Source organism: Planococcus citri, chromosome 4 (assembly GCF_950023065.1).
Source record: "Planococcus citri chromosome 4, ihPlaCitr1.1, whole genome shotgun sequence".
In the NCBI taxonomy this organism is placed as follows: Eukaryota; Metazoa; Arthropoda; class Insecta; order Hemiptera; family Pseudococcidae; genus Planococcus; species Planococcus citri.
In genome coordinates this window covers 49,372,364-49,393,941 of record NC_088680.1, presented here as the reverse complement: position 1 = coordinate 49,393,941, position 21,578 = coordinate 49,372,364, and the positions used below count along the sequence as shown (strand labels likewise).

General features: G+C 34.0%; 5 protein-coding genes across 7 annotated transcripts; 2 read left to right on the top strand and 3 right to left on the bottom strand.

The window, feature by feature from the left end:
• Positions 1 to 2,294: 2,294 nt before the first annotated feature.
• Positions 2,295 to 5,591, top strand: LOC135843034 (facilitated trehalose transporter Tret1-like). Of its 2 annotated transcripts, none has more exons than XM_065360764.1 (5): positions 2,295 to 2,478; positions 3,167 to 3,228; positions 3,331 to 3,466; positions 3,808 to 3,993; positions 4,265 to 5,591. In XM_065360764.1, exons 1-5 carry the CDS (start codon positions 2,457 to 2,459, stop codon positions 5,287 to 5,289), a joined length of 1,431 nt encoding a protein of 476 aa, XP_065216836.1. In that variant the 5' UTR covers positions 2,295 to 2,456; the 3' UTR covers positions 5,290 to 5,591. The 2 variants fall into 2 exon arrangements, with proteins under 2 accessions (XP_065216836.1, XP_065216837.1); XM_065360765.1 differs by lacking the exon at positions 2,295 to 2,478 and adding an exon at positions 2,987 to 3,005.
• LOC135843020 (UDP-glucosyltransferase 2-like) lies at positions 5,588 to 8,841 on the bottom strand. Of its 2 annotated transcripts, none has more exons than XM_065360743.1 (6): positions 8,674 to 8,841; positions 7,781 to 8,119; positions 7,136 to 7,606; positions 6,808 to 7,027; positions 6,073 to 6,292; positions 5,588 to 5,974 (listed from the first exon to the last, which is right to left on the bottom strand). In XM_065360743.1, exons 1-6 carry the CDS (start codon positions 8,692 to 8,694, stop codon positions 5,674 to 5,676), a joined length of 1,572 nt encoding a protein of 523 aa, XP_065216815.1. In that variant the 5' UTR covers positions 8,695 to 8,841; the 3' UTR covers positions 5,588 to 5,673. The 2 variants fall into 2 exon arrangements, with proteins under 2 accessions (XP_065216815.1, XP_065216814.1); XM_065360742.1 differs by lacking the exon at positions 8,674 to 8,841 and adding an exon at positions 8,251 to 8,499.
• Positions 8,842 to 8,847: 6 nt separating this feature from the next.
• Positions 8,848 to 12,509, top strand: LOC135843036 (facilitated trehalose transporter Tret1-like). Its single transcript, XM_065360770.1, has 4 exons — positions 8,848 to 9,995; positions 10,112 to 10,247; positions 10,330 to 10,515; positions 11,074 to 12,509. Exons 1-4 carry the CDS (start codon positions 9,957 to 9,959, stop codon positions 12,096 to 12,098), a joined length of 1,386 nt encoding a protein of 461 aa, XP_065216842.1. The 5' UTR covers positions 8,848 to 9,956; the 3' UTR covers positions 12,099 to 12,509.
• LOC135843037 (UDP-glucosyltransferase 2-like) lies at positions 12,380 to 14,827 on the bottom strand. Its single transcript, XM_065360771.1, has 6 exons — positions 14,639 to 14,827; positions 14,144 to 14,482; positions 13,537 to 14,012; positions 13,237 to 13,456; positions 12,872 to 13,091; positions 12,380 to 12,744 (listed from the first exon to the last, which is right to left on the bottom strand). The coding sequence occupies exons 3-6, from the start codon at positions 13,915 to 13,917 to the stop codon at positions 12,444 to 12,446; spliced, it is 1,122 nt and encodes a 373-aa protein (XP_065216843.1). The 5' UTR covers positions 13,918 to 14,012; positions 14,144 to 14,482; positions 14,639 to 14,827; the 3' UTR covers positions 12,380 to 12,443.
• Positions 14,828 to 19,158: 4,331 nt separating this feature from the next.
• Positions 19,159 to 21,557, bottom strand: LOC135843029 (UDP-glucosyltransferase 2-like). The gene is made up of 6 exons (XM_065360756.1): positions 21,393 to 21,557; positions 20,898 to 21,236; positions 20,287 to 20,760; positions 19,987 to 20,206; positions 19,624 to 19,843; positions 19,159 to 19,547 (listed from the first exon to the last, which is right to left on the bottom strand). Exons 1-6 carry the CDS (start codon positions 21,411 to 21,413, stop codon positions 19,247 to 19,249), a joined length of 1,575 nt encoding a protein of 524 aa, XP_065216828.1. The 5' UTR covers positions 21,414 to 21,557; the 3' UTR covers positions 19,159 to 19,246.
• Positions 21,558 to 21,578: the final 21 nt, after the last annotated feature.

Sequence of the window (21,578 nt, the reverse complement as noted above, 5' to 3'; positions counted from 1 at the left end):
AATTATTGTATAAATACAGAAACATTATTTTCTAAGATTTTACCGAGAATTTCATTCTAAAATTTTCAGAGCCCAATTTTTTTCGATAATAAAGTTTGAAAACAGCACATTTTCAACTCAAATTGCAGGCAATGATGATGATTTAAAAAAATACTTTAATAAAAAATCTGATTTATTCGACATGGGAAAGTTGGAAAAATATGGGATAAGGGGTCCAATCCACAGTTGGCTAAAATCCTTCCTTGAAAATAGGGTACAAAAATAGTCAAAATCCAAAATGGCGAGACTTGCACCTCCTCTGAAGAGAAAATAACAGACAAAGGAGTCCCCCAAGGTTCCATACTTGGACCTTTACCCTATTGTTTATTCTCTATGTTAACGAGTTGTCATCTTACATTAATGCACTTCTAACACAGTTTGCAGATGATACAACCATGTTTTTAAAGGGTGGTAGCTGGGACACACTGCTTAAAAAAACAGAACATGTTCTCAAAAACTTAATTTGTTGGTTTAATGCAAATTACATGAGCTTGAACTTGGAAAAAATAGTAACAGTACCTTTCAATGTAAGCCCCCAGGAGGCAGACCTGGTAGCAGAAACTCTCTCAACTCTACCTAATGTCTTGAGTGCTGCAAAGTTCTTAGTGGTTGATGTTCAATGCAATTTAAAATGGGATGTACACATAAATAAATTAACCTGTCGTTTGTCATCTATAAACTTTTTACTCTTTCAGCTACGCCAAATTACAAATCAAAAAACTCTCAGACTTGCATATTTTGGAATTTGCACTATTCCACTCTACAATGGCCTATGGGGTAGTTTTTTGGGGAGGTAATGCATCTTATGTCAAGCAAATTCTCACACTACAAAAACGTGCGATAAGAACAATTTATAAAATACCTACCTCTAAAACAAACATGCAGGCCTACCTTTGTTGATAATAAAATTCTCACTACAATATCGCCATATATTTTAGACATATCTCTCGTGGTTTATACTGGGGTTATAACCTTTCCAAAAATTACCCATCCATACAGTAGGTACCAAATCACAAGGTAATCTTAGAACTCTCCACTACCGCACAAAACTTCTCCAATGTAGTACTGTATCATCTGCTGCAAAAGTATATAATCGGATTCCAGGGAGTGTAAAAAACCAGCCAACTGCAAAAAAATTCAAAAATGCCCTCAGAATGGCTGATAACTAGGGCTTATTATGCCCTGGAAGAATATCTCTGCAGCTCCCCGTATCAATAAGCATTCAAATTTTTTGAAATAACCTGGAGTAGATTTTATGTACTTATAGTTTTAAATCTTCATCTTTTTATGTTTTAATCACGTCTTTTTATCCTATTTAAAGCTGAAATTAGTATTCTATACATAAAATTAGTAGGTAGGTATTATTCAAATAATTTTGTTTCAACTATGTAATGCTTAACGTGATATGATGGCAGCAATGCTGCCACATGTATCTCAAATAAAGAATTTGAATTTGAATTCTTCAAATGCCCTCATCACTCAGACCATCTCTTCAACTTCCCCAGGGACTCAATAACATTGATTGTTTCTCTTTTAGATTATGACCAGAAGAATTGGCTGTAACCTTCTCTCCCCCTCCTCCAAATTTTCAATTTAAAAAATGTAAAAATGATAGATAGGTACCTGGGTAGGTACTTATTTTTTGAAAAATAAATTTTGAGCCCAATAATATGTACTTTTGAGATACCTATACCTACAAATATTGATCATGTAAGGTTAAATTCGGGGTTTTTCCATTAACTCACACGCAATTCCATTTTTAAATTCTTCAGTATAGGAAGCTCATTACGACATTAATTTATAATTTTACAAGGCATGCATGAGGATCTCGCTTGAGTGGTAGAAATGAGCAATAACATATTGTAGTAGACACACGAGCTTTGAAATGCGTGAAATTCACTTACTTATGCATGAACAATTTGTCTGAATTAATCATCGAAAGCTACGCATGAATTATTGAACTCATCTTTCTTTACTTTGGTCGAGAAACATTTTTCATTAGAGTTTTAAAAGTTCCATCCAATTTTTGATAAGCTAATATCTGTAGGTATATGCCTAGGTACGAATTAATGCATGTAGGTGTCTGAGCACTACATAAATATAAAACGAACCGTATCGGACTATTTCAATTACAAATGGTTCGAGATTTTGCGAGCTGTTTTGAAATGTCATTAATGGGTCGGTAGGTCAGATTTGCAACTTGATAAAAAAAAACATACGTATTAAGAAGTATCGAGAATTCATAGCACATTTTCAGTAGCTCTATGTTTGTTAAAAATACCATTTCTCAAGTGCCCATGTGTTGTTTTAATGTAACAGTTAGTATGAATTAAGTAACTTCAATTTATCTACCATGTCACTATGTGTGATTATGAAGAACAAATTTTGAAGTGTTTATTTTCTAAAAACGTCACAATATGGATTATTCGAAAAATTTTGGTAGGTATCTATTTAGAAAGTCATTTTTCAGGATTTTTACCAAGTTATTTTCACTTATGGTAAATATATGTATTAGGTACTGATCATTGATACCCCCCCCCTACCTTTTCCCAGAAATAGGCAATGACGATGGTGATTTAGTTCCATTAAGCTGCACTAATCTTGATATAAAAAAATCCCATTCTTGTATTTGATAATTTTTGAAACAAAATAGGCAGTAGATTATTCACCTAAGGAGTAAAAAATTAATTTTTTCAATTGTGAGAGGAATCGAAGTTCATTCGAGGGAGGATTCTGTCTATATTCACGAGAAAGAAACAAAATTAATTAGCATTTGGCTCCCTCTGTTAAGAAAACATTATTACTGAATAAAAGAGTATGTACCTGATAATTGTGGGCATTCGTCGTTGAACATTCAAGTATCTACTTAGGTATCTGATAACAATAATGATAAGTTATAATACCACCTCTCACGTTGTAGATATTAGATATTAATGATCCACTATTGCAGCATATTACGTAAGTAGGTAAGTATACTTACTGAATGACATAAAAGTGAACAAGAACAATTCAAACAGTGTTAGTAATGATTTGTGTTGAATTATACAAACTTAACAATATTGATACCTATATTTACAAAAAAAGTAAACCACAGTAGCCTGAATTGGAATTTTTTTCACATGAATAGACGCAAGCAGTTCCAAATTCAACATGTTGCAAAGAATACCCATGAATGGAACAGCAAAACAAGTAAACTGACTCTCAACACAGCTTTTTTTTGCTTACTGGCCCCGATTTTTTCATTTGATTGGCATATTTGCATTTTTTTTAAATAATTATTTTTGTTGAAAGGTATGGTACGCATTTATAACATTGCTGATTTACGTTTCAATGGGATTCAGTCGTAACTATGTGGCGTTTCTAAATCATCAATTGGATCAACCGGACTCCAAAATACATCTCAGTAATGATGAGAAAACATGGATAGGTAATGAGATGAATCACATTTTCATTTTACTCGGTACTTAACTTAGTGTTTGATGGAATCTCTCTTTTTCATTGTTGATATTTATTTCACATTTGAGTCGACCAAAGATAGGGAAAAAATCAGTAGGTAACCATCCAATTTAAAAGCTTGAAATTTATTACCATAGGAAATAAAGAGTGTTACCTTTTTGTCTCTCTCACTGATCGTTAAAGGAGCAAAAACTATAGTACTTTTCACCCCCGTTATTATAAAATATCTCATACATACCTACATAATTATGCCTATCTATTATCTAAATAGGTACCTACCTAATTAATTATACGTGTTATGATTATTTCAAGCTTCCAGCGGAACTATGCTGGCGCCTTTTACATGTTTAGCATCAGGATTTTTAATGGATGTGATTGGAAGAAAATCCTGTCTCTTAATCATGTTTATTCCATTTATTATTTCATGGGCCATGATAAGCGCTGCTTCGTCGTACGAATTAATTTTTGTAGCCATGATAATCAGTAGTGGAGCTTTAGGTATGTACAAGTACATCTATACCAAGTTCATTGCACACTTGCACAGATCTTCATGTCGGTAAGGGAACCTTACTTACATGAGTTCATATTTGGGTCAAGGTGATAGGTACCTACTTACTCATAGAATTTTACAAAAAAATTGAAGCTGCAAAATTGAGGGAAAAGTCACTATACCTATTGAAATGTGAGGTTCCCTTGTTGCTGTTTATGTGTTTAATCTTGATTCTTAACATGGGTAATCTTATAATAGGTGTATTTTTCTGCTTATTAGGAATTGGCGAATCGATTATCCCATACGTCTCAGAAATATCAACAACGAAGTACAGAGGTCTACTGCTCTCTTTGGTCGATGTAACTTTAAATTTTGGTGTAATAATATGCAGTTTTTTAATGTATTTCCTAAAATGGAACATCGTCGCTATAATTGTCACTGTGTTGTCTTTCGTAAGTCTATTATTAACATTTATTTTACCCGAATCTCCGGTTTGGTTATACTCAAAAGGTAAAAAAGATCAAGCTATAGAGGTACTCGTTGCTTTAAGGTCTAAAAGCCGAGACGAGTTGGAAGACGAGATAAAAGATATGGAACTAGCTCTCGAAGCAATCGATATGAAAGGAGGAGGAATGATGAAAAAGTGTTTTCTAGCCTGGAGGCAATTTTTAATCGCCAATGTACTCTTTTTCTTGATCGTTCTAGCCGGGCCTTTGATTTTCTTATCTTATACTATTCTTATCATCGATGAGTTGAAAATACCTTACGATGCATCGACAATAACGGTGATTTACTCGATAGCTGGATTTTGTGGTAGTTTTCTGACGCCATTTTTTATGCATAATTTTAAACGAAAAGTGGCTTTGATTGTTTCTGCAGGTGGGATGACCATTAGTATGTTGGGGGTTTCCTTGTATGAATTTTTTTTCTTGGAAAGCGAATTCAAGCCGTGTGTTTGGATTGTACCTGTTTTATTGTGTGTTTACAATCTTCTAGATAATATGGCAGTTTTTCCTTTATCATTTGTTATTGGAGGAGAAATTTTTCCTTTGGAGGTCAGAGGTACGTTGCAAGGATGTTTCGGATGCTTAGCATGGATTAGTTGGGCTGTGGGTTTAAAGTATTATCCCAATGTTATGTTTGATTTTGGTGTTACGACTATGCTGTGGTGTTTTACGGTGTCTTGTGCGTTGCTAGTTGTGTTTGGAATTTTTATTTTGCCAGAAACGCATGGTAAGACTTTGAATGAAGTGCAAGAAGAGTATTTTAGTGAAAAGAAAATGAAGAATGGTAGCACGATTTAAATGCTTACCTTCTACTTATGATAGGATACCCACTTAATGAATAGGAGGTAAACATTTTATAGATCAACACCATGGAAAGGAAAGTTATAAGTACGAGTACTTAGGTCTGATGCGTTGATCTAGTTTGTCCAGGAGTCCATTTCTTGTGCTATTGCTGTATACTTCGAATGAACTATAAATGTAAATAAGTAATCGTGTGTAAATAATGTAAAAATAACTATCACTAATCTTAATTGGTAATTTTGTGCATTTCCGATAAATTGTTAAAATTTGAAAAAACAAAAAAGACAAGTTGCCATGTTTCTACTTTGAATTTATTTTTAGGGCAGTCTAACTAGGTATGTAGGTGCCTTTGTACGTAGGTAGGTACATATTAGATGTTTCTTAAAGCTTTTTACTGTTTGGCTTATTAAATCTATTGAAAAATCTGACATGTGCGAAATAAGATGAAAAAATTCTCACCACACAAAACAATAAATACACAGAAATGACTAGAACTGTTACTATAACAAGTACGATATCGAGCATTAAAAATTGGAACCAGGACAACTGAGCTGCAGGACTTTTCAAATGAGATGCACCTTGATGTCTGATCACATATTCAGTCCAATAAACGACGCTTTGCTGTGGTGTCATTGGTCGATCTTTGAATTTTTTTGACAGCTTTTGCATATTGTTGTAAAACCTAATTTATGCAAAAATAAAGTACGAGTAAATAGGTAGTTAGCCTGGTGCAGTCAAAATTATAAAAACGATAAGTCGATAAATGAATTTCATATCTACCTAGTATCATTAATAATTGAATTTAATGCATTGAGTACGTTTTGTTTGGTGATTTCATGGATATCTAAACGAACTGCTGCTCCCATATCCTCCAATATATCTGCATTCCCTGGTTGATCACCAAATAGAGGACAAGCAACTACAGGCGTAGCCGTGTAAACTGCTTCATTTACGCCTCCCAATCCGCAGTGACTAATGAAAGCTATCACATTTTCATGTTCTGAAAAATTATCACGATGAAGTAGGTAATTTTTCCTATGTATCTATTTGCAGATTTTACAAGAAAACGTCATGATCCTTAATTTTTTGTTGTTCTTTTACTGCAACGAAAAGTGTGGTATCAAAATGTGCTTGCAGAAGTTGATTAGGTACCTAATACCTATACCTAAACAAAAAAGACGAGGTACCCCTCTGTACACTGTTTGCTGTCCAACCGGGTTTACAAGGGGGGAAATGTGTGCTAGAATTTGATTAAAAGTTGCTCCAAATTGTCCATGTGAGATCACATTGTATCAAAAGTGTCTAATTTTGTGAAATTCAATCGAAATTGCGTTAGGGGTAGGTGAAGTAAGTATGTACCTATATGAACTAAAATTTTCACCAAGCACTCGCTATCTTTCAAATCCTTCAACGTGAAAATAACCTCCAATTCGAAAACCACATAATTGAATTTTTCAGACTAAACACAAGCTAAGTTCTTAGGTACATTGACTCTGAGTGCAAATAAAAATTCACCCAGAATATCTCGTTGAGGCAACCAGTCGAGCATCATCACGTTACTGGATAAATGTTCTATTTTTTCCTCAAATTTCCAAATAATTCTTTGTGGTAATTCGGCAAAAGCATCTGTGAACGCCTTCTGACTTTCAAAAGGCAATGTAGCTGCTCGAACAACTGACCCAAGTGTGAATAAAATGACGCCATGCTCTGCTTCATCGATAAACTTCTGAATATTCTACACATAAAAAATAAATAGATACTCGCCACAAATTACTTATTTTGTTCTCTCTCTTGAGTCAAAGTTATGGTAATTGTTTGTAAAGTAGGCACCATGACTACCTACCGTTGGCAAAGGTTTGGCACCTTGTATATGTATTCCTCCGATTTCAACCGCATTTGGATTCATTGGCCTCGAGAACAGGGAAGCATGATTGTTATAAAAAATTAAATTGGGCTCCATGTCCAAATATTTTCCGAAAGATCTGAGCTGATCGGTGTGATCATTATGGAACTGTTTCAACATGTTTGGCACAACGAAGTTTTCATACCAAAATGATGCCAAATGATTCAATAAATTAGTAATTCGTCCAAAAATATGATCCAGTTTTCGTTTTTGCGATAGTATTTCATATGGAATACAAGCTGGGTTGTTGGGATTATTAATCGCATGATCTGCTTGAGTCCTGGTCTTCGTGGTTACAGTAGCAATAACTGGTATATTCAGTTTTTCGGCAACAGGCAAAAAACATTTATAAAAGAACAAAATTTCAACGAATACCACATCGTATAGTTTTTTATCGCTTTTTAATATTCTCTGAAACAAAAGAATGATTAACCAGAAAACATCAATTAATCCTGAATTGTTGATTTGCTTTAGATAAAACTTTAAGAAGCGAAATGGAAATGGTATGGCTAAGATCTCCATTTCTTTCATCTGCTCTTATTTTTCATTTCGCGTGTTCTTTACAATAAATTGAATAGATCTTACTTGGATTTCTGGTGAATTCAGAACTTTGGAACAGTAAGGGAATCCTATTCTAATTCCTTTTTCGAAAATTTCAAAAGGATTTTGCGTAGTCCATTCGTTATATTTTGATTTCCCAAAAAGAGTCAAGTTCTTCTCAGAAACGTCGATCACTGATGAATAATTTTCTGCAGAAGCTTGTTCAGGAAACGACGTGAGGACAGTGACTTCGTGGCCAGAATCAATCAAACTTTTCATAATGGCATTATTGCAAGTAAAACGACTTTTAGCAGGCCATGGAAATATTGCCAATATTTTATATCCATCCCCAGAGCATATCAGGAAAATTGAAGCATAAATTACCTAGAAAGAAGCAGTTTGCAATTAGATTTTCTTTCTTAAAGATAAATTCCAACTCAGTTGTAAACAAACGTGTTCGTATTTCATGAAATCGTCTGTCATCCTTGCTAAGTAGGTACCTACATACTACATACCATACAGGGTGCCCAGGAATATCGGGTACCCCTAAAAAAGTTTTCTGCTAAATACTTCGGTTGGTCACGATGAATGATAATAATGATAGCACATGATTGGTTGTTGGACTGGAGAGATAACATTCCACCTATCATATGCATCTATTTCACGTTGCCATTACCTATTATAATACTAGAATTTAGTTTTATTTTAATCTGCTACCTAAGTCTTTTGATAACCAAGCACTTTCCACAAATTTTTCCAAAAAAACAGATCTTGACTGGATTGACGACAAATCATGTAGCTAGATACCTAGTAGGAAGTACCTATATACCTATGTATCATATGTATTTACGGGTATGTAGGTTAGTGGTTACTTAGGTACCTATCTATGTAAATTTATTCACTAAAGTAAGTAAGTACGTAACTTTAGGTCAACTTACGTGCAAGAATGCGGATCCCATTGTATTTTGATATGAAAATTCTGTTTAATTAGTAATATTTGTATTATTAACAGATTATACACACAGACGCCAACGAAATATTCGCAGAGTAAATTCGTAATTCACGTGCAAAGAAAACAATAAATTGATAATTTTCGTGCTGAGACCCTACCCGTTAGAGCCGCACATAAAGACATACTCCACGCTGAATTGAAGATAGTGTTATCACGAAACAGATAGGAAACTTATTGACATACCTATCCATATACTCAATTTCAATATTATGCCTTCAAGAAGGTATCTGCTGAAAAAAAATGGGATTGACACGAAATATAGTTGAAGAACACTTTCAAAAGTATTAATCCATTTTTCATATTTTTCATCTATAGTGAATTTTTTCTGCTATATCCCCTACTCAACCTGTTTTTTTGGCGAATGGCTCCAGTTCAAATATCTAGGTAGTATTTGAGATTCTGCATCGACTTGGGCCACTTTCCATCAAAATCCAAAACTTCTTTTAGGATTCTATACAATCGCTTATTTTTGGGTAAAACTATGTTTTGAGAATTGTTTTTCTCAAATATTTCGAATTAATCAACTCAAAATACCAAAAAATATAATTTATGGAACTGGGAAAATAATTTGAATTGAAATACAGTGATGTCAATTTTTGGTCATTATTACTAGGTATTTTTAAGAAACCAAAAAATGAAAATGAGAATATTCTCAATTTGTTAGGTATGTACATATTTTGAAAACTCTCAAATCTTCGCGTTTGGGGAGGAAAGTGACCAATTTTGACAAAATTTTGACATTTCAAAATATTCCCGCATATTCTGCAAAAAAAAGGTGCAAATTTGGGCTTTTATAGATGTTTTTTTTTTTAATTCTCGTAAATTGAACAGCTGCATGTGAGAACCACACTAGTGCATCAGTTATTGTTACTTGAAAATTAAAAAATAAACCATTTCGAATTTGAAAAATTTTCATCAATTTCTCAAATGTTCGCGAATATTGTTAACACTACTTAATCAGCCTGATAACAAAAGATAACTTGATTACACCTCTCACGGTGCAGATCTGGGGTTAATCCAATTTCATAGTAGGTATATAAGTAAGCAGATAATGACGTAAAAGTTCTCAACTCGAGTAATATAGGGATAAGCTACATGTGAACTGTATGTACGATAATTTTCAAATATTGATGTAGGTACCTACCATTTTTTTCTTGAATTGACATTTTTTCATCTACATAAATAGGCTCCAGCAGTTTTGAATTCAAAATGTTGCAAAAAATACCAATTAATGGAACAGCTAAACAAGTGAGTTTGTACTTTCAAACACAGCTTGAAATACTTACCTAGCTACTTATTTATTTGAACGTTTTTTTCGCTTGAATTTAATCACTTTATTTTTAAATAATTATTATTGTTCGAAGATATGTTTCGGATTGATAACTTTACTCATATACGTTTCGATGGGATTCAGTCGCAACTATGTGGCATTTTTATGTCATCAATTGGATCAACCAGACTCCAAAATACATCTAAACAATGATGAGAAAACATGGATAGGTAAGGATGAATCGCAATTTTTTTTATTTATACATACGTATATCATTTATTCAATATGTAACTTAGTATGCGATTGTTTCAGCTTCCGGCAGTGCCCTACTAGGACCTATTGGATGCATAGCATCAGGTTTTTTAACAGATGTGATTGGAAGAAGATCCTGTATCTTAATCATGTTCGTTCCATTTATAATTTCTTGGGCAATGATAAGTGTGGCAACATCTTATCAAATTATATTTGTAGCCTTGGTGATCAGTGGTGGAGCATCAGGTTTGTACTACTTTACACAAAGAGTTGCTTAGCTTTTAAATTGAAGGAGTTACCATAAGTATACCTACGAAATGCCATTCACTAAACTGAAATTTGCTAATTTTGTTGTGATGAGTTCAGGAGAACCGGTGGGTCATCCAAAAAGAGGGCCAGGGATTCCCAAAATTAGACGAGAATCAATTTTGTTAAGAAAAATTATACTTATCTATAACATAAGTAGGTATGTACAGTGTATAGGTACATAGAAACAAATTGGTCCGAATCCGAATTAATTTTTCTACTAAAATTGCAATTTCATTCCTTTTGGAAACTATATATAGGAGCGAGGTCACGATCTTTACTGGGTTATGCTCTTGAAAAAAAAAAATAAAAAATTGGTAGGTCTTTTACCTGCCTAACAATTTTATAGCTGTAACTATAACTTCTTCAATTTACCAATTACGCAGCCAATTTAACTGACGTTTTTCAAAACACAGGTTCTCTTAACACTTAATCTGAATTTTCGATAACGAATGATTAAGTATACCTATACCTACTTACAATTTTTTCGTTTGCCAGGAATAGGCCAATCCATCACTCCATACGTATCAGAAATATCAACTGCAAAATACAGAGGATTATTGCTCGCTTTGGTCGACGTTACTCTAAATTTTGGTGTAATAATTAGCAGTTTTTTAATGTATTTCTTTAAATGGAACATCGTTGCCATAATTTTCACTGTAATGTCTTTCGTTAGTCTATTTTTAACATTTATTTTACCCGAATCTCCGGTTTGGTTATACTCAAAAGGTAAAAAAGATCAAGCTATAGAGGTACTCGTTGCTTTAAGGTCTAAAAGCCGAAATGAGCTGGAAGACGAGATCATAGATATGGAACTTGCTCTCGAAGCTATCGATAAAAAAGAAGGAGGAATGATGAAAAAATGTTTTCTAGCTTGGAGACAATTCTTAATTGTTAATTTACTTTCCTTCTTGATTACTTTAGCTGGGCCTTTGATTTTTTTATCTTATACTGTTCTCATCATTGACGAATTAAAAACCCCTTACGATGGATCGACGTTAGCGGTGATTTACTCGATAGCTGGATTTTGCGGTAGTTTTCTTACACCATTTTTTATGCATAATTTTAAACGAAAAGTAGCGTTGACTGTTTCTGCGGGTGGAATGACTATTAGTATGTTGGGTGTTTCCTTGTATGAATTTTTTTATTTGGAAAGCGAATACAAACCGTGTGCTTGGATTGTGCCTACTTTGTTATGTGCGTATAACATATTAGAGAATATGGCGGTTTTCCCTCTATCGTTTGTTATTGGAGGAGAATTATTTCCTTTGGAAGTCAGAGGCACGTTGCAAGGATTTTTCGGATGCTTAGCGTGGATTAGTTGGGCTGTGAGTTTGAAGTATTATCTTAATGTTATGTTTTATTTTGGGATTAGAACCATGTTGTGGTGTTTAACGGTGGCTTGTGCGTTGATTGTGTTATTTGCTATTTTCATATTACCTGAGACTCATGGTAAGACTTTGAATGAAATACAGGAAGAATATTTTAGTAAGAAGAAAAAAAAGAGTGATTGTACGATTTAAGTGCTTGCCTTCTACATACGTAGGTATGCACCTAGGTACATACTTATGAAGGTACCCACTCGATGAATAAGTAAACATTTTATAGACCAATAGCAGGAAAGTTATAAGTTGGTCAGTCCGCTGTGCTGATCTAGTTGATCCATGAGTCCATTTTTTGATCTAGGTATTGCTGTATACTTTGAATGGACTATAAATGTAAATTCAATGTGAAAATAACTGTCTCTAATTTTAGTAATTTTTTGCATTCCTATGGTTAAAATTTAAAAAAAAAAACAAATTGCTACGTTTCTGTTTTGAATTTATTTTTAGATTAATGTACGTTGGTACCTACTTATAAGAAGTTTCTTAAAGCTTCTTACTTTTTGGTTTATTAAATCTATTGAGAAATCTAATATGTGCGAAATAAGATGAAAAAATGCTCACCACACAAAACAGTAAATACACAAAAATGACTAGAACTGTTGCTACAACAATTGCGACATCGAGCATTAAAAATTGGAACCAGGACAACTGAGCTGCAGGACTTCTCAAATGAGATGCACCTTGATGTCTGATCACATATTCAGTCCAATAAACGACGCTTTGCCGGGGTGTCATCGGTCGATCTTTGAATTTTTTCGACAGCTTTTGCATATTGTCGTAATATCTTGAGCAATAAATGAAAAAATAATAATAATAGGTAATTAGGTAGGTATCTACTTACCTACCTATAGTTAATCAAATATTCTAAATGCACGAAGGCATTGAATGAATAAAAAAAAATGTATGTCCACCTTGTATCATTAATAATTGCATTCAACGCATTAAATACGTTTTCTCTGGTAATATCGTAAATATCTAAATGAACAGCTACTCCCAAATCCTCCAATAACTTAACATTGTCGGGTTGATCGCCAAATAAAGGGCAAGCAACTACAGGTGTTGCAGTGTGAACTGCTTCATTCATACTTCCCACTCCCCAATGAGTGATGAAGGCTTTCACATTTTCATGTTCTAAAAAGTTAAAAAATTGGTTAATTTATTGTAGAAGATATTTAGTAGGTAGGTAAGAATGTAGACGATGAATTAAAAGAAATAAGCTTATTAGTTATAAAAAAGCTGCACGATTTAGATGGGAATATAGTACACAGTTACGCACCTAGAATATCTCTTTGAGGCACCCAGTCGAGCATCATAACATTGCTGGGTAAATTTAGCATTTTTTCTTCAAATTTCCAAATAATTCTCTGCGGTATATCGCCAAAAGCTTCTCTGAATGCCTGCTGAACTTCAATAGTCAAGGACGTTGCTCGCACAACTGACCCCAGTGTGAATAAAATAACACCATGTTCTGCCTCATCAATAAATTTTTGAATATCCTGGTTAGGAGATGATAAAATCTGCATAAGTTGGCATGTTTCGAGAACAAGTGAAAATTTGTATAAAATAGAGGAGGTACCTCTGCCAAAGGTTCGGCGTCTTTTATGTGTATTCCGCCGATTTCAATCGCATTTGGATTCATTGGTCTGGGTAACAAAGAAGCGTGATTGTTATAAAAAATTATATCCGGCTCAATTTCCATGTATTTTCCCAGAGAATTGAGTTGATCGATGTGATCGTCGTGAAATTGTCTCAGCATTTTTGCAGCAACGAAATTCCTGTACAACAGTACTACAATATGATCCCAAACGCTTAGTATTCTTCCAAAAATATGATCCAAATTCCATTTTTGGGTTACTGTTTCATGCGGAATATAAGCTGGATGATGAGGATTATGAATTGCGTGATCTGCATGAATCCAGGTCCTAAATGTCACTGTTCCGATAAAAGGTACGTTCATTTTTTCAACAACGGGCAAAAAACATTTATGGAGGTATAATATTTCAACGAATACCGCGTCGCGTCGTACAATTTTTCATTACTATTTAATATTCTCTGGAAAAAAGAGAAATTTAATGAAGACAGTACCTACTTCAAACGAGGAAAATGACCTTGTTCTGGTGTTTTAACTTGCTTCTGACTAATGTAACGACATTATTAAACAATTAGCCTAACATTAATCTTACTTGTATTTCTGGCAACTTCAGAATTTTGGAGCAATATGGAAATTCTACATTTGTTCTTTTATCTAAAAATTTTAATGAATTTTGCGTGATAAATTCGTCGAATGTTGATTGCCCAACAAAGTACAACTTTTTCTCAGAAACATCGATGATTGAAGAGTAACTTTCAGCGGAAGCTTGTTCAGGAAACGATGTTATGACGGTGATTTCGTGGCCAGCATCAATCAAGCTTTTCATAATGGCATTATTGCATGTGAAATGACTTTTGGCAGTCCATGGAAATATTGCCAAAATTTTGAATCCGTCACTTCGGTATGATAGAAAAATTAAAGTATGAAGTACCTATGAACAAAAAAGGTTACCTATTTAAAAATAAAGTTAAAATTCTCAAAATTTCTTCCTGTTGTTCTATTCGTGGAATTATTCGACATCTTTCTTTTCTAAAGTAATGACCACACAGACCTACCTACGTAAATAAATAACTTCGTGTTTACTTACTCGCAAAAATATACACCTCATTATCGTAATATGGTAGAACTTTTGGTGGATGTAGATTGTAAGTATCTATCAGAAATCAGATTGTGTAGGTACCAAGTAGTACTAACATAGCACATTTGCAATTTTACGCGCAAAAAATACAACGAAGTGATAATCGCAGTTATAAAGTGCAACTGGTAAGAATTTATTCACAAGTACAATGTATAGGGCATTGAAAATAATCTTATCGTGAAATAGGTACATAGAAAGAAAATAATTGGGTACTTAATGACTTATGTAGAAAGGTGACAAAAACTTGCAATTCTTCATTGTTGGTCTCCTTCATTTCAATCTGAAAGTATCATTTTTTTAATATGTAGGTACATTCGATAAGTAGCAGTGTATTGCATTCAAAGGAATCATGAGGTTTTCAAAAAACTCGTTTCATACATCATACACATAAATAAGTGAAGTAAACAGTGGAGTAAATGCAATAAAAAAGGTTCATGTACCTATCTGTACCTATCTACAAAATAACGTGATCCGCAAGATTAGATACATTATTATAAATACCTAGGTACCTACGTATTTATATTCATATTCATACTTTGAAATTTTCACAGTTTTTCATTTTTAGGTTTTTTAAATTGATTGTAACATCTTAATCTGTGCAAAATGAGATAGGTAAGCAAATTCTGATAATGAAATAAAATAAAAGTAAAAAAATGACTAGAACAGTTGTAACAATAAATATGACATCGAGCATGAAAAATTGTAACCAAAACAACCGAGATACCGGACTTTGAAGATGAGATGCACCTTGATGCCTGATTACATATTCGGTCCAATAAACTACACTTTGCTGTGGTGTCATTGGTTGGTCTTTAAACTTGTTCGATAGCTTCCGCATATCCTCACGATAGCTATTATGTATATGTAAAAATCAAATAAAATGGGTATAAGATAGATGGCGATTGATTAATTAAAGTGAGATGTACATATAAGGATTTCAAAAAAACAAAAAAATCGATAAATCATACCTTGTGTTATTGATAACTGCATTTAGTGCATTTAAAATATTTTTCTTCGTAGTGTCGTGGACGTCTAAATGAACAGCAACACCATGATCTAACAATTTGGCATTATCCAGTTGATCGGCAAATAAGGGACAAGCAAGGACAGCAGTAGCTGTGTAGACTGCTTCGTTTGTACCTCCCAGTCCACAATGGCTAATAAACACAATCACATTTTGGTGTTCTGAAAAATTATAATTCTTATAGTTGAATCAAGATGGAAAGAAACTCCCATTTTGAAGCTATATAAGAGCACACAACCTGGCACCTTCGAATCTCAAGTATACAACTCATTCAACGCTGACGTTTGAAGGGCTAATTGTGAAAGTCGCCTTAGTCAGCAGTGATTTTTGTACAAATCAATGAAAACGTTGTTGTCCTGCTTCAGTGATAATGTAAAAACTTCATGGTCAAGTATTAAAAAAACATCTTCAACTATCCCAGAATTGCATTACAATACTCATTTTTCCCTTTAAAATTGATGAAATATGAAAAAAAAATGTTTAAAGTTGTGTGAACAAAAAAATGACTAAGGCGACTTTCACAATTAGCCCTTCGTTTGTACCTGAGAATACCTACCTACAGTTATTAGTCCGGCATATGACAATAGGAGTAATTGACCCCCCCCCCCGCCGATCCTCTGTGACAACTTTTTTCTTAAAGGGGACATCCTAAGGAACATTTTAAAGCAAACTTTCCAAAAAAAAAGTTGGCCTTACTTACAAAATGGCGGCCATTTTGATTGACAGGTCAGCAGAAATCGCAGATTTTGCGTTTTAACATAGGACTTGCACGAAATTTTTCAAACTTTACAAAGGTAGATCAAAATATCATGCAAAAATTTATCATCTGACAAAATTTCAAGTGCTAAAGTGCGTTTTTCGATTTTTGGTGAATTTTTAAAAATCGAATTTAAGCCAAAAATGAGGGGAAAAATCAAAATTTTACCAAATTGACCAAGAACGCTGAAATTTGGGATATACCCTATTTTCGACATGCCAAATCGGTTGGAAACGGTTTCAGCCCGTTTTGAGCAGTTCTGGAGCCTCCAGCAGATTTTTGTAACTCGAAATTCCCATCAAATTGAAGTTGCAAAGCTAAAATTTATTCTAAAAACTAATTTCGATACGCTACGAAGTACTGCAGGTGAATTTCAAGTCGTTTTGGAGCCTCAGGCAACTTTTTGAAAACTCCTGAAGCCTCCAGCAGATTTTTGAAACTTTAAATTTTCACAAAACTTCATCAAATGGAGATGGAAAGCTGAAATTTACTCTACACCCCAATGTTAACACCCTCTGAAGACGACTTCTAGTGGATTTCAAGTCATTTTAGAGCCTCCAGTAGATTTCTGAAACTTGAAATTTCCCCAACATTGATTTATCAAATGGAGTTGGCAAGCTGAAATTTACTTCGAAGACTACATGGTGGTTCCAAATGGTTTTGAAGCTTCCAGCTACTCTTAGAAAATTTCAACTTTCCAAAAAAACGTCGCACAACTTTTTAAAAAGTCGCTGGAGGCTCCAAAACGACTTGAAATTCACCAGCAGTCAACTTCATAGCGTATTGAAATTAGTTTGCAGAATGAATATCGACTCTCCATCTTAGTTTGATGAGATTTTGGGGAAATTTCAAGTTTCAGAAATCTACTGGAGGCTCCAGTAATTTTCAAAAAAGTAGATGGAGTTTCTAAAATGACTTGAAATCCACTAGAAGTCGTCTTCAGAGGGTGTTAACATTGGGGTGTAGAGTAAATTTCAACTTTCCATCTCCATTTGATGAAGTTTTGTGAAAATTTAAAGTTTCAAAAATCTGCTGGAGGCTTCAGGAGTTTTCAAAAAGTTGCCTGAGGCTCCAAAACGACTTGAAATTCACCTGCAGTACTTCGTAGCGTATCGAAATTAGTTTTTAGAATAAATTTTAGCTTTGCAACTTCAATTTGATGGGAATTTCGAGTTACAAAAATCTGCTGGAGGCTCCAGAACTGCTCAAAACGGGCTGAAACCGTTTCCAACCGATTTGGCATGTCGAAAATAGGGTATATCCCAAATTTCAGCGTTCTTGGTCAATTTGGTAAAATTTTGATTTTTCCCCTCATTTTTGGCCTAAATTCGATTTTCAAAAATTCACCAAAAATCGAAAAACGCACTTTAGCACTTGAAATTTTGACAGGTGATAAATTTTTGCATGATCTTTCGATCTACCTTTGTAACGTTTGAAATAGTTCGTGCAAGTCCTATGTTAAAACGCAAAATCTGCGATTTCTGCTAACCTGTCAATCAAAATGGCCGCCATTTTGTAAGTAAGGCCAACTTTTTTTTTTGGCAAGTTTGCTTTAAAATGTTACTTAGGATATTCCCTTTAAGAAAAAGATGACCCGGAGGATCGGCGGGGGGGGGGTGCAATTACTCCTATTGTCATATGCCGGACTAATAGAGGTATGTACTCGTTGCTTTGAGGTCTAAAAGATGAAATGAGTTGGAAGACGAGATCAAAGATATGGAACTAGCTCTCGAGGCAATCAATAAGAAAGAAGGAGGAATGATGAAAAAATGTTATCTAGCTTGGAGACAATTCTTAATTGTCAATTTACTTTCCTTCTTGATTACTTTAGCTGGGCCTTTGATTTTTTTTATCTTATACTGTTCTCATCATTGACGAATTAAAAACCCCTTACGATGGATCGCCGTTAGCGGTGATTTACTCGATAGCTGGATTTTGTGGCAGTTTTCTTACACCATTTTTTATGCATAATTTTAAACGAAAAGTAGCGTTGACTGTTTCTGCGAGTGGAATGACTATTAGTATGTTGGGTGTTTCCTTGTATGAATTTTTTTATTTGGAAAGCGAATACAAACCGTGTGCTTGGATTGTGCTTACTTTGTTGTGTGCGTATAACCTATTAGAGAATATGGCGATTTTCCCTCTATCCTTTGTTATTGGAAGAGAATTATTTCCTTTGGAAGTCAGAGGCACGTTGCAAGGATTTTTCGGATGCTTAGCGTGGATTAGTTGGGCTGTGAGTTTGAAATATTATCTTAATGTTATGTTTTATTTTGGGATTAGAACCATGTTGTGGTGTTTAACGGTGGCTTGCGCGTTGAGTGTGTTGTTTGCTATTTTCATATTACCTGAGACTCATGGTAAGACTTTAAATGAAATACAAGAAGAATATTTAAGTGAGAAGAAAAAAAATAATGATGGTACGATTTAAATGCTTGCCTTCTATGTATACTTATGAAGGTACCCACTCGATGAATAAGTACCTAAACATTTTATAGACCAATAGCAGGAAAGTTAAAGTGGTCCGTTGGTCCATGAGTCCATTCTTTGATTTATTGCTGTATACTTTGAATGGACTATGAATTTATATACTTAATTGATCACGCGTAAATAATGTGAAAATAACTGTCTCTAATTTTAGTAATTTTTTGCATTTCTAGCGCTACAATTAAAAAAAAACAAAAAAACCAAATTGCCACGTTTCTGTCTTGCATTCATTTTTATCTAGGTTGATACATATGTAGGTAAATGTACTCAAATACATATTAGAAGTTTCTCAAAGCTTTTTACTTTTTGGTTTATTAAATCTATTGAGAAATCTAATATGTGCGAAATAGGATGAAAAAATTCTCACCACACATAACAGTAAATACACAAAAATGACTAGAACTGTTGCTACAACAAGTGCTACATCGAGCATTAAAAATTGGAACCAGGAACACTGAGCTGCAGGACTTCTCAAATGAGATGCACCTTGATGTCTGATCACATATTCAGTCCAATAAACGACGCTTTGCTGTGGTGTCATCGGTCGATCTTTGAATTTTTTCGACAGCTTTTGCATATTGTCGTAATATCTTGAGCAATAGATGAAAAAATAATAATAATAGGTGCACGAATACATGGAATGAATAAGAAAAATTTTATGCCTACCTTGTATCATTAATAATTGCATTCAACGCATTAAATACGTTTTCTCTGGTAATATCGTAAATATCTAAATGAACAGCTACTCCCAAATCCTCCAATAACTTAGCATTGTCGGGTTGATCGCCAAATAAAGGGCAAGCCACTACAGGTGTTGCAGTGTGAACTGCTTCATTCATACTTCCCACTCCACAATGAGTGATGAAGGCTTTGACATTTTCATGTTCTAAAAAGTTAAAATTGATTAATTTATTGTAAAAGATATTTAGTAGGTAGGTAAGAATGTAGACATCGAATTAAAAGAAATAAGCTATTAGTTATAAAAAAAGCTGCACGATTTAGATGGGGATATGGTACACGTTTACGCACCTAGGATATCTCTTTGAGCCACCCAGTCGAGCATCATAACATTGCTGGGTAAATTTAGCATTTTTTCTTCAAATTTCCAAATAATTCTCTGCGGTATATCGCCAAAAGCTTCTCTGAGTGCCTGCTGAACTTCAATAGTCAAGGACGTTGCTCGCACAACTGACCCCAGTGTGAATAAAATTACACCATGTTCTGCCTCATCGATAAATTTTTGAATATCCTGGTCAGGAGATGAAAAAATCTGCATAAGTTGGCATGTTTCGAGAACAAGTGAAAATTTGTATAAAATAGAGGAGGTACCTCTGCCAAAGGTTCGGCGTCTTTTATGTGTATTCCGCCGATTTCAATCGCATTATTTGGATTCATTGGTCTGGGTAACAAAGAAGCGTGATTGTTATAAAAAATTATATCCGGCTCAATTTCCATGTATTTCCCCAGAGAATTGAGTTGATCGATGTGATCGTCGTTAAATTGTCTCAGCATTTTTGCAGCAACGAAATTCCTATACAACAGTACTACAATATGATCCCAAACGCTTAGTATTCTTCCAAAAATATGATCCAAATTCCATTTTTGGGTTACTGTTTCATGCGGAATATAAGCTGGATGATGAGGATTATGAATTGCGTGATCTGCATGAATCCAGGTCCTAAATGTCACTGTTCCGATAAAAGGTACGTTCATTTTTTCAACAACGGGCAAAAAACATTTATGGAGGTATAATATTTCAACGAATACCGCGTCGTACAATTTTTCATTACTATTTAATATTCTCTGGAAAAAAGCGAAATTTAATGAAGACAGTACCTACTTCGAAGGAGGAAAACAACCTAGTTCCGTTTGTTTTAACTTGCTTCTGACTAATGTAACGACATTATTATACAATATTACACAATTAGTATTAATCTTACTTGTATTTCTGGCAACTTCAGAATTTTGGAGCAATATGGAAATTCTACATTTGTTCTTTTATCTAAAAGTTCTAATGAATTTTGCGTGATAAATTTGTCGAATGTTGATTGCCCAACAAAGTACAAATTTTTTTCAGAAACATCGATGATTGAAGAGTAATTTTCAGCGGATGCTTGTTCAGGAAATGATGTTATGACGGTGATTTCATGGCCAGCATCAATCAAGCTTTTCATAATGGCATTATTGCATGTGAAATGACTTTTGGCAGTCCACGGAAATATTGCCAAAATTTTAAATCCGTCATTTTGGTGTGTTAGAAAAATTGAAATATGAAGTACCTGTGAACAGAAAAGGTTACCTATTTAAAAATAAAGCTAAAATTCTGAAAATTTCTTCCTGTTGTTCTATTCGTGGAATTATTCGACATCTTTCTTTTCTAAAGCTTTGACCACACAGACCTACCTACGTAAATAAATAACTTTGTGTGTACTTACTCGCAAAAATATACACCTCATTATCCTAATATGGTAGAACTTTTGGTGGATGTAGATTGTAAGTATGTATCAGAAATCAGATTGTGTAGGTACCAAGTAGTACTATACTAACATGCATAGCACATTTGCAATTTTAAGCGCAAAAAATACAACGAAATAATAATCGCAGTTATAAATTGCAACTGG

Coding starts and splice junctions, on each gene's coding strand:
- LOC135843034 (XM_065360764.1), top strand. CDS start 2,457: ATGGATTATTCGAAAAATTTTG. Junction 3,229..3,330: donor TGAATGGAACAGCAAAACAA/GTAAACTGACTC, acceptor TTTTGTTGAAAG/GTATGGTACGCATTTATAAC. Junction 3,467..3,807: donor TGATGAGAAAACATGGATAG/GTAATGAGATGA, acceptor GATTATTTCAAG/CTTCCAGCGGAACTATGCTG.
- LOC135843020 (XM_065360742.1), bottom strand. CDS start 8,391: ATGCATATGATAGGTGGAATGTTATCTCTCCAGTCCAACAACCAATCA. Junction 8,120..8,250: donor ATTCCTGGGCACCCTGTATG/GTATGTAGTATG, acceptor GCTTCTTTCTAG/GTAATTTATGCTTCAATTTT. Junction 7,607..7,780: donor TGAATTCACCAGAAATCCAA/GTAAGATCTATT, acceptor CTTTTGTTTCAG/AGAATATTAAAAAGCGATAA.
- LOC135843036 (XM_065360770.1), top strand. CDS start 9,957: ATGTTGCAAAAAATACCAATTAATGGAACAGCTAAACAA. Junction 10,248..10,329: donor TGATGAGAAAACATGGATAG/GTAAGGATGAAT, acceptor CGATTGTTTCAG/CTTCCGGCAGTGCCCTACTA. Junction 10,516..11,073: donor GATCAGTGGTGGAGCATCAG/GTTTGTACTACT, acceptor TTCGTTTGCCAG/GAATAGGCCAATCCATCACT.
- LOC135843037 (XM_065360771.1), bottom strand. CDS start 13,917: ATGAACGTACCTTTTATCGGAACAGTGACATTTAGGACCTGGATTCAT. Junction 13,092..13,236: donor GCCTCAAAGAGATATTCTAG/GTGCGTAACTGT, acceptor TTAACTTTTTAG/AACATGAAAATGTGAAAGCC. Junction 12,745..12,871: donor GCAATTATTAATGATACAAG/GTGGACATACAT, acceptor TTATTGCTCAAG/ATATTACGACAATATGCAAA.
- LOC135843029 (XM_065360756.1), bottom strand. CDS start 21,413: ATGAGGTGTATATTTTTGCGA. Junction 20,761..20,897: donor TGAAGTTGCCAGAAATACAA/GTAAGATTAATA, acceptor GCTTTTTTCCAG/AGAATATTAAATAGTAATGA. Junction 20,207..20,286: donor ACGCCGAACCTTTGGCAGAG/GTACCTCCTCTA, acceptor TCTCCTGACCAG/GATATTCAAAAATTTATCGA.